Source organism: Acomys minous (assembly GCF_964271855.1).
Source record: "Acomys minous genome assembly, chromosome: 16".
NCBI lineage: Eukaryota > Metazoa > Chordata > Mammalia > Rodentia > Muridae > Acomys > Acomys minous.
In genome coordinates, this window is record NC_140498.1 from 83,490,277 (window position 1) to 83,502,221 (window position 11,945).

At 50.5% G+C, this 11,945-nt stretch overlaps 1 protein-coding gene across 1 annotated transcript in view; it reads right to left on the reverse strand.

Annotated features, from left to right (window-relative positions):
- Window positions 1-9,905: 9,905 nt before the first annotated feature.
- Window positions 9,906-11,945, reverse strand: part of AACS (acetoacetyl-CoA synthetase) — a 44,672-nt gene continuing 42,632 nt past the window's right edge. The window contains exon 18 of the mRNA XM_084762979.1: window positions 9,906-11,054. Within this exon, the coding sequence (XP_084619105.1) occupies window positions 10,917-11,054 (138 nt within the window). The 3' untranslated portion in view covers window positions 9,906-10,916. The remainder of the gene's footprint in view (window positions 11,055-11,945) is intronic.

The window sequence follows — 11,945 nt, forward strand, 5'->3', positions numbered from 1 at the left end:
CTAGCCTCCTTCCTAGTTTTATTCTACAGAGCTCTTAGTACCATTCTGGCTTTCTCTCCCCCCAGGAATGCCATCTTCTGCCCATCCTCAATAGCTGGGTCCTTGCAAGTGCACCAGGCTTGACATAAGGAGCCCCTAGTGGCTATCCAAGCCAGGGAGAGAGGAAACTCAGGGTTGGGTTGTAGGTTAACAAGGTGTCAGAAGTCCCCCGTAAGCCTGTGAATTGAGACCAGAAGGAAGCAAAGCAAGCTGGCTCATCGGAAACGACACTGGCCCCCACATGCCTGACTTCAGTCCCTGGGGTCCTCACTGGAAAGAGAGAACTGACCACCACATGTGTGCTATGATACGTACAAGCTACCTCCCCTCCCCAATGTGTAGCCACACAACAATAGCTTTTTAAAAATTGAAACAGGCTCTCAACTATGTAGTCCTAACTGGCCTGGAACTCACTAAGTAAACTAGGATGACCTCAAACTCACAGAGACCCACTTGCCTCTGCCTTGAGCCTGCACTGCGTGGTTATTATTATTATTGTTGTTGTTATTGATTATTATTATTACTATTATTATTCAGAAGGGATTGGAGTGTGTGTAAAGGCCCCATAAGAGAGTACTTCCCACAAAGATCTGGCTAGTGGGGGTGACCCCTGTGAGGAAAGACTGACCCCTGGGTGCTCAGCTGGGACAGGAGGTATATAAGAAAAAGTTGGCTGGGGCCTGCAGAGATGGCTCAGGGGCTGAGAACAGTGACTGTTCTTCCAAAGGAGCCAAGTTCAATTCTCAGCAACCACGTGGTGGCTCACAACCATATGTAAGTTCCATTTCAGGAGATCCAATGCCCTCTGCTGGCCTCTGTGCATACATTTGGAGCACAAACATACATGCAGACAAAAAACAAACAAACAAACAAAAAAAAAACACCCAGATGTATAAAATAATGATTTTAAAATAACAATTAAAAGGAGTCAGCTGTGAAGACATCACCTGGTTTGGACTTTAGAGCAATTTTAAGATGTGCTAGAGAAAGAATAAGGCTGATTGATAGTCATGGGCAAGGCCACAGCATTCACACACAGCCAAGGCGACAAAAATTCACAGAGCTTCACACTGTCCACCTGGACCCCTGGGGTGGGTTCATCACTCCCACAGCCTTTCGGCTATCCGTAGCACTCTGCAGCCCTTTGCCTCGACCACCCAAATGGAAACAAAAGGAAAGTCGAGCAGAGCAAAGATGTCATTCCCTGACTGGATGAGAAGCAAAGGTCCTTCTTGACACCTTGCTGAGTGAGGGTGTGACAGGAAGGGCTCTGGTACCCCTTGTGACAGTGCCCACCACAGGTTGCAGGTGGCAGAGTGAGAGATAGATTCTGACACTAGCTTTAGCCACCGTGTCATCTGCAGAACGGACCATCCTCTGAGAGGATGCACTGTCGTGCTTAAACTCTGTTTCACAGGCAGCCAAAAGGAGCCTGGATGATAGACACAGGTTCTGGGAGAGCCCCAAATGGACAGTTATCCATACTTAGCACTCAACAGAACAACTCATAACGTACATCAGAAGGCTGAAGAAAACACACCCGCACGCACACAGAAAGTACTTCTGATATGCTGATATTTTTTTTTTTTTGAGGGTTGAGTAGTTCTCCAAATCACATGCTCCTAACAGAGACTCAAGACACAGATACTGAGAACCAAAACCTTGGCCCCAAGAGATGACACTAGGAGTATCTTGGCGTGCATCCTATGCCCTTCTCCCTGCGCTCTGTATCCAGCCCCCAGTGAGGGTGTCACGTGACACTTGCAGGGTTCTGTATTCAGGGCCTCTCTCCCGCCATGTAATTATTTTCTGGTGTGACAATTTGAAGGATGTGTGTGGCCCTACTCTGAGTATTTCTCTCTATGTGACCACTTGATCGATGCGTGTGGCCCTCCCCTCGGTCGGTTCAACCAGTTTCCCTGAGGCAAAACGAGGGGCCACATCCAGCGTTTCACTGGGGGAAGGCAATGGTTTGGGGCTGGAGTGTGGCTCAGAAGTAGAGTTACAGAGGGAGGGAGGGAGGGAGAGAAGGAAAGAAAGGGGGCAGAGAGATGGCTCAGTGGGTAAAAGCATTTGCTGTTCAACCCTGAACCATTGAGTTTGAAACCCCGGCCCTTGTATAAAAAAGCCAGATTTAGCCTGTAACCCTCACGTTGTGGAGCAGAGACAGATTGCTTCAGCCTGCTTCAGCCTCTGTGCAAAAACAGGAGAGTACACACTTACACACGTACACAAAGGGGGAAAGACACAGGAGGCAGAAAACAGGGGGGAGAAAGTCTGTCTAAGCTGTTTTATTTCTGCACGGTCAATCCTCAGGATGTATCTGGGGGTGGCGAGTCTTCAGAGCACACCCTTAAATCCACGCAGTGGGATGGCAGCAGGGACTATCCAATACAAGCCTCCCCATAGAGACACTTGATCGCATTCAAAACCCCCACCCATTAGTAGCGGTGGACAGTGGCCTCATAGCTACTTTACAGCCCCAGACCCAGGCTTCTCTGCTCCCTTGAAGTTTTGGTTATGAGCCTTAGCTTTTAACAATGGAGTTATAGCTCAGGCTTCTTCACTTCACTTCCCTCGTTCAGTTTGAACATGTCATCTCATTCATTCAATAAATTGACTATTCCAACAATATTAGCTCCTTACCCACTCCAAATCTGTAAATATTGAGATGTTTACTATGAATTGTGCATGTTTTTGGAGATAACAGCCACCTGCAGTGTCATCACTTTTTTTTTATGTATGTGTGTATATGTCTGCCTGTATGTGCAGCACATGTGTGTAGTACCCATAAAGGCCAGAAGGGGGCATCAAGTCTCCTGGACCTGAGGTCACAGACTGTTATAGGGCTCTTAACCTCTGAGTCATCTCTCCCCAGCACCACAGCTGCTGCTGGGATTTTTGTTGTTACTGTTGTTTGCTTTTTGTTTGAGGGTTTTGTTTGTTTGTTTGCTTGTTTTGTTTTTTGGGGTGTGTGTGTGTGTGTGTGTGTGTGTGTGTGTGTGTGTGTGTGTGTTGGAAGTCTACCCACAACCTGGAATGCACTAGCTTCTAATCTACCCCTGAGCCCCTGAGCCAGGCTTTCTCTCAGTATTTGAATCCAGACTCTTCTAAGAAATCCGTCATCCTGCCGTCTGCAAGTGAGGCTGGACCCTCAGGACACCACAGCCTTCATACCTGCATACCCTTTCTCTTGACCACATCTGCATAAGTGCATTTTAAATCATTTTTATTCCTCATAAATTCTATTTATTCTCTCTTCTTTGCTCAAGAGCGCTTCCTGTGGGAAAAATGTTTAGTGTCACACCAGGATCCGTGCTAATTAGCTTCTACAGTGTAAGGAGCCCACAGCCCTATGGTGATAGGGAAGCAATCCTTTAGTCCAGAGCAGGGTAGGGTGACTGTGGGGGGTGTCTGTGGAAGGAACACCTGTGGCCCCACGTGACTGTCTGAGCAAATCCAGCTGTAAGCAACTGGCTCATCACTACAGGGAGCTGGGAGCTATGTCATTTTCATAGTGACAAACCCCTAAGTAGGGAATCAAGGTTTGCAGAGTATGTATGTGGCTTTGGGTCCAGCTGGTGCCATGACTCTGAATCTTCAAGGTTCACGAGAAGGTTCTTCTCAGCAGTGGAAAAGCAGGAAATATCGGCAAGAGGTAAGGTCACCATGATGATAAAGTGGCCCTTGAAGGCCTCTGGCTAAGAGCAGACTTACTGAACACAAATAAATCACTCTTAGTGTTGATAAACCCTTATTGCAAGTACCACTTTAGTGTTTATTTTTCCTTAAAGTAGCCTAAGATGTTGAGGTCTGGGGAGATTATATTCCCTAATTAAATCTTCCCTGGAGCTGGGCATGGTGGCACATACCTTTAATCCCAGTACTTGGGAGGCAGAGGCAGGAGTAGGATTGCGGTAAACTCAAGGCCAGCCTGGTCTACAGAGGGAATCCAGAACAGCTAAGTCTACATGGAGAAACCCTGTCTCAAAAAAGCAAAAAAATGTTTAGACCCGAGGTTGGTTTTGGGGTTTTTTTTTTTAGGATTTTTATTTATGTGGGGTGTGTGTATGTGTGTGTGTGTGTGTGTGTGTGTGTGTGTGTGTGTGTGTGTGTGCAATAACCATAGAGGCCAGAAGGGGGCATCAGAGCCCCAGGAGCTGGAGTTCCAAGCAGTTCCAATCCATCTGACATGGGTGCTGGGAACCAAACCAGTCTTCTGTAAGAGCAGTATAAGCTCATAACTGCTGAGCCATCTCCCTTGGCCCTCTTTTAACATTTATCATGAGTAGAACTGGTTGAGGCAGTCACACAAAGAGGAGAGAGTGGACATGTCTATGTCATGGTCACAAGTGGCTGAGGTGGTGGCGGCCACACCAGCAGCAGTAGCAGGAGGGGAGCGGAAGAGTTCCTGGAAGGATCTGAGGTAGATACAAGGAGGAACAGAGGTGGCGGCAGAAACAAAGGTGGCTGGAGGGAGTACAAAGGAAAGCGTGTGAGGGTGCGGAGCCCAGGCCAACGATAGGAGGCACGGGGAAGCAGACTGGATCTTGACTGTGGCCAGGACTTACAGGCCACGGGTCTCCACGTGCTAAGGCAGGAGAGCTGTCACACTCTCAGCCACCACCACAGCTGTTTTCAGCCAAGAGTACTTTCATTCCTTTTCACTTTTTAAGTTGCATGTATTGCGTGTGCATGTGCGCGTGTGCGTGCTTGCCACTGCACAAGGGATCGGAGGACAACTCGCTGAAGTCAGCTTCCTCCTGCTAGGTGTAGGTCCTGAGGTCCGAACCTAGGTCGTCATCCTTGTCAGCAAGCACCTTTTCCTGCTGGGCCATCTTACTAGACTCCATGGGTCTTTATTCTGCATGGCCAGTTGGAATTAAGTAGCTGGGCAAAGTAGGTGGCCTTTAATCCCAGCGATTGGGAGGCAGAGGCAAGCAGATGTCTGTGAGTTCGAGGCCAGCCTGGGCTACAGAGTGAATTTCAGGACAACCAAGGCTACATAGAGAAACCCTGTTTAGAAAAACCAAAATTAGGGCTGGGGAGATGGCTCAGAGGTTAAGAGCACTGGCTGTTCTTCCAAAGGTCCTGAGTTCAAGTCTCAGCAACCACATGGTGGCTCACAGCCATCTATAATGTGATCTGATGCCCTCTTCTGGCCTGCAGGTGTACAAGCAAATAGAGCATTGTACACATAATAAGTAAATAAGTCTTTAATTTTAAAAAAAGAAAGGAAAATCAAAATGAACAACAACAACAACAATAATAATAACAACAACACAGAACAAAAGAGATTTGGAGAGAACACCCACTTTTGTCGCCAAGGCCGGTGACACGGGCTACCCTGACATCCCTCTCTACTTGCAGAATACAACACTAATTGAGATGTTTCTATAAGCAGGTATAGAGGAAAGCCTGGGCAGAAAGAAAGTTGCTGTTGTGTGAGCTAGCGCAGGGTAGCGCAGGAACCGGGACTCACACCATGCAAGTAATACAGGGCAGTCCTCGCCATGCTTTTCCTGCGACCTCTGAAATTCAGCCTTGTACCAGGAATGCCTCCACTGAGAGGCTTCCCCAAAGGGGTGTTTGATCCATCCCAGCTCTACAAACAAGGCTGATGAGGTTCAGAGGGATCAAACGAGCGGGCGGAGATAACACAGCTAGGCACAGAGTCTTTCTCTCTCTTCCACTTTGGCCCTTGCTTCTCCCCACCCCCTTGTGATTGACAGGATAAACCTCACCTCCCACACCAGCCTGTGGGCTGCGCCTAGGCCACAGCCGCTGGCCTGCAGCCAAGACTAGTGTCTCCTGGTCCCCAGGGCCTCTTGGTCCACAGCAGGAGACCCATCTCCCTGCAGACGCCAAAGCCCAGAGCCCTGAGCTCTCAAGCGAACTCACAGGAGAGGAAAGAGAGGCTGTAAACACCAAGTATAACCACTTGAGGAGCCAGTGGCAGACAGTTCTGCAGACAGCCAGTTACGTAACAGCAGCTGAGGTTTCGAAAAAGCCAAGAGGCTCAGCGCAAGGTGGCCTTCCCTAAACACACTCCTTCATTCACTCCCTGGTCCCACCCTTGTCCTACCCCAGGGACCCGCCCAGTCCTCAGGCATGCAAGACCTGCACCCTGCACAGGAGACAGGTGGCCACATGGTTAAGGAAGCTGTAAGAAGAAAAGGCGGTAGAGAAACCAAGAGTAAAGGGGAGGGGGGTGCGTTTTAGAGTGGAAGGGGATGGCTTAAGCAAGAGGAGCTGAAATGGGGACAATATAGTGAGTCTTAAGAGAGAGGGGGTGGGGAAAGCGAGAGAGGAGGCCTCACGGGCCCCAGGCAGAGGGGTAGGGCTGTGCCAACGTTAAAGAGGTCCAGTGAACTACAAAGCCAAGACAGAGGCTCTGCAGACACTGGGCAGAAGAGAACTGCTCCCAGAATCGGAGATCCACTGTGACTAACAGGGCTGCAGGGGGAGAGAGGGATGCCTGGGGACACTCACTGGTACCCACACGTTCCTTCCCCCCTCCCCCTCAGGACTCTAGCAGGATGGAATGTGGCCTCATAGGCCCAGGTGAAAACCAGGAAAGCCACTGCTCCAGTGACCCCTGAGAAAACCCTGGGTTCTCCTGGGCGCCCCAGCTTACATCTGGAATTCCAGGGCTTGAGAGGCTAGGATAGATGGAGGTTTGAGATTACTGAGACACTAGCTCCAAAAGTGTGAAGGCGTCAGAGCCAAGGGACAGCATCTATTGATGGCTTGGAGGTCAGAGGGGACAATGGGACCGAGGAGCCTCCAGGTCAAGATGCAGCCCAATGGATGGTCAGTGAGAAATGGCACCCACTTCTCCAACCATGAAGGCCTCCAAGCAGAAGAGGCCCCTATACCCTTCGCACCAACTGTCCCCTCTGCCTAAAGTACCCTTCCTTCAGGTCACCCGTGGCTGGCACCTTCCCACCTAGCCATGTCTCTATCTCCTGTATTCCTTCTCCTATGTGGTATGACTCATGGATAAACGGCTTGTTAGCTTCATGTGTAAATTACACATCACAGGAACTGTCCGGCCGGCTATTTCCTGGTCCTAGAGGGGCCCTGGCCTGGGAAGATGCTCAACAAAACAGGATGGTTGGAAAATTCCTCTCATCGGCTGCTGGGTGTTCTGATTCTTTCCACAGGGAAAGGGGGGGGGGGGGATAAAGGAGAGTGGAATTAATTCATAGAAAAATTAAAATCTTAAGACAAAGTGGGGCGTGCATTTGCATAAAGACTAGCTTCCGATTTTTAATGTCGCCCACCTCCAGAGTGAAGGTGGCAGCCACCCAGGCAGGGCCGGAAGTGGCTCAGCCAGCCGTGTGCATGTCACAAAGGAGTCAGAGCCCCACCCCACCCCACCCCACCCCCAGGCATCCTCAGCCAGCCCAAAGCAGTCATCTATGCACAGCTAAGTTCAGCCTTGCACACCTTTCCAGATCCTTCCTCCTTCATCCAGGGTAGGAAAGCTAAATGCTGGTCTCCCCGGACTCCCCCGCAGATCTATTTCAAGGACCAGAGACTATCTGGAGGACCCCTGCCCCTCCCAAGAGTGCAGATGCCTGGCTCTGTCACCTCTTCTTGTTTTAAACATGGCTCCCATGACTAGAACCACGGCAGCTGTCTTGCAATCCCGGGAAGGCCAGGTGGCTCAGGCAGACAGCTATCCAGTCCTAGCTTGCACAGACCCTGAATCCTGTCCCCAGAGGTGCATAAAACTAAGTGTGGAGGCAGGAGGATCGGAAGTTCACGGCTACATAGAGGTCACCCTGAGCTGCCTGAGACCCCCATCTCAAACACAACACAGCTACCCACGGCCTGACCCCTTCAATGCTTCTGCGTCCAGGCAGCCAAAATTCATGATAGTTTCTTCTGACTAGCGGAGGGGATATGACAGGACGTCATCCTAGCAGGGATCTGAGATTTCTGACTGTACTGGTTGGTCCACCCCAGTCTGTAGGATGAGAGTCAAGCCCAAAACCCTTGTGTGGCTCTACTTTGGAGCAGGCTGGCTAAAAATAAACCTGGGGTCTTAAGACGGAACATCTGACATGACACTGTCCCTTTGACAGAGTGGCTGGCAAAGCCACCATGAACAGCAGCCATCCATCACAGACCTCCGCCTTCCATGTGGGGAGCTGGGACACCAGAATGGAAGGGGACAGGCCATTTGGACAAGATGCAAGTAGCTGCCTAGCCAGAAAGCCCAACCCATAACTCCCATGCCCGTGGCACCCCAGCACCTCATCAGTCCCCAGATTAGTGCCATGAAATCAGCCAGGCAGAGGTGCCGACCCCCAAATTCAATTTGCAAGGTCAACCACGCAGGAAAGCAGACCTAATAGAACTGTCACACCCTGAGTGCCTGCTGAGTCAGAACAGGAAAGCAATGAATTAAGGGACACAGACTTTGTAAGAACCTGGGTTCTCACAGAGGTGAGAGTGGCACAGCTGGGTTATTTGGCTCAGCAATTAAGGACATTCGCTGCTCTCCCCATACTCACACTGTGCTGAACTCTGGTACCAAAGGAACTGATACCCTCTTCTGGCCTTCATGGGCACTGCATGCATGTGATGCGGACACATACATGCAGTAAAACATTCGTAAACATAAAATAAAAATAAATCTCTTAAACCAGGCATGGTGGTGCATGTCTTTAATCCCAGCACTTGAGAGGCAGAGGCAGGCAGATCTTTGTGAGTTTGAGGCCTGCCTGGTTTACAAAGTGAGTACAGGACAGCCAGGGTGAGAAACCCTGTCTTGAAAAAAATTAAAGTCTTTTTAAAATGGGCTGGCATACAATTCACTGATATAGCACTGACCTAGCACATGAGGTCCCAAGTTCCATCCCCTAGACCATCAAAATAAATAAATTAGGCTGGGCGGTGGTGGTGCACACCTTTAATCCCAGCACTTGGGAGGCAGAGGCAGGCGGATCGCTGTGAGTTCGAGGCCAGCCTGGTCTACAAAGCGAGTCCAGGACAGTCAAGGCTACACAGAGAAACCTTGTCTCGAAAAACAAAAATATTAATTAATTAATTAAACAGAAAAGGGGAACAAAAACAAAGAGCCACAGATACATCCTTGTGGCAGAAACATAAAACTGTATCTCCCTAGACTCACACAGGGAGACTGATTCAGAGAACCCGGATGCCTAAGACGGGTGACAACAGGAGGGGCTGGGCAACCGATGCTTACTAGAGATGCCAAAAGGGAGAGAACCAGTAGCCACAGGAATGGCCAGGGTCCAAAATGCAACAAACGGGAGAGGGGGCCCACCAAGGCTTTAAACTCATAGGAAACTGCAAAAGGTTCCCTCGGTGCTCAGGTCCCCAAGCTCCCCTGTAGCACAGCCAGTTCCAGGAAAGCCATCACTCTGCTGACAGAAGCACTTGAGGCCAGGCCCAAGCTAGATGATACCAGCGGGCAGCATGTAAGACAGCCATGCCAGAAATGCCAGAGCACAGCACACAGCAGGGCTGACTGTTCCTGTATCCTGGAGATACGGGCTGCCACTAGCCCTCTGGAGGGGGGAGGGGGGGTTGGGGGGGAGGGGGCAGGGGGCAGGGGGTTGAACTGGGGTCTGTGGCTAGCTGGAGAAATCTAGGGAGACTCTGGTGCTACAGCTGCGCTGTCATCCAGACACTGGCCCCAGGATGCGAGGAGGCCTGAGACACTGACCTAACAGAAACAAGGACGATGCTAAACACCAGGAACCCAGAAAATACCACTGTACAACTTGTGCCGGGCCACACAACTAGATGGTGCAGCAGTGAGCTAATGCTGGCACAGCTGACCACACAAGATCTAATCGCCTCAGAGGAACACAAGCATACTGCGCATGTACAGGTGTGCATGGCACAAATTTATTCCATAAAATTCTTCATAGCACTTTTCCCTTATAGACTTAAAATCCAGTATATTTTCAAAAGGTTTTATGTTGTGCTCAGTTTAAAAAAAAAAAAATACAAAACACGATCACCAGGATTTGTGATATACTCCACATGGTAGATGCGAAGCACCGCCAAGTCCTGGCGACCAAAGCCTGAGACTCCACTTACGAACGTAGAGAGGACAGTCACAACAGAAAGAGCCCAGGAACCATCAGGAAGGAGCACGGGCCTTTCCCCCTGAGGCCGGGCAGCTGCATCCCGGAAGCACTCCAGGATCTCACTGCCTGGCACACACTTAAGTGGTGGCACAGGGAAGACACCCAGGGATTCAAGTGCCCCCAGGACCCAGGTCCTCAATTAACATTAAAACGTCTGCTCTACTCACACACTGCTGTCAAAACCCAGAGACAATCGCGGGCACTCGCCAGCAGAAGGGGCTTGCCATAGCAGAGAGCTCTTGGCTAGCTAAAGTGTAACTCATAATTCCCTTGAATAGTGTTCTGGCTGTGTCAGACAGGACGTGAGCCGTCAGGCCAGGGGTCCCAGCAGCCAGCTGTGAGGCGACAGGCACGCAGGGCCAGATGCCCTGGCTTTAGACAGCTCTTGAGAGAACAGTATGGCTGAGGGAGCAAGGCCAGCGAAGGACAGGAAGTAAATATAAGACTTCACCTTCACAGAGCAACATGGAACAGTGGCCACGTTGCTTCTCCAGTGTGGTGTCACCAAATGTCACCAGCCCTGCACCTGCTGACCTACAGCAGCAGGACTCAAGCAGTCAAGCCTCAATGTGTCCTTTTGGTCTCCGAAAGGCCAGGGCACAGCCTGGAGCAGGGGAGACATGGTCCCCACCAATGACTCCAAAACAGGAATGCTGTTTCCGAGACCACAGGGTGCACAGCGGCCAGGGCCAGTGCCCCTGAGTTCCATCACACGCATCACTGGATGGCGCACGAGCTGTTGGCTCAGAAGTCCTGCAGTTCAGGGATGTCCCGGTACAGGTCCAGAGTTTCGGGGTTGGAGAAGGCCCCCCGGTTCTCCACAGTCCTCCCAGCCATCACCTGCTTCACAGCCACCTCCACTTTCTTGCCATTGAGTGTGTACTGTGGGAAACGCAGGAGATAAACAGAAAGGAGTGTTTAAACCAGAGACGGTGGCTCCCATGCTGTGCACTGCACCAGACCCACAGGCACCCTGGAGTAGGCACACCAGGTGCCACAGGGCCCTTACCCAGAGTGATACCACATCTGCCTCAGGTGCCACAGGGCCCTTACCCAGAGTGATACCACATCTGCCTCAGGTGCCAACTCCCCCTGACAGATCTCTCCTAGCCATCTGCTTTCTTTGGGTGTGAAACAGTTGTATAAAGAGACTTGTCACTGCCCAGAAGGGTACCAGGAGGGCCAGGCTACTCACTCACTCACTCACACACGCGCTCACACATATACTCACTCGCGCACACACACTCACTGACACATGCACACTCACACACACATGCACTCACACACTCACTTACCCATTGCACTCACTCACCCACTCACTCAAACATACTCAGTCACTCACATATACTCACACATGCACTCACACACTTACCCATGAACTCATTCATGCACTTACACTCACACACACACACGCACTCACTCATCCACACTCATTTACACACACTGACACATCACACACTCATACACAGCCATACACTCACCCACACACTCACCTACACATTCACACATACTCACACACACACTCACTCACTCACACATACACAGTCACTCATGAACTCATACACACTCATGCACTTCCTCACACACTCATTCATGCACTTACACACACTCACACACTCACTCATGTGCTCACACACATACACACACACACTCACACATGCACTCACATACAGGGTGCACCTCAGGCTCTCTGCCTCCCATCCCTAGGTGGCTATGAAGACATAGTTAAGTTTTTCCAGGCCAGCACAGGCCACCAGGTTGTTCCCGGTACTC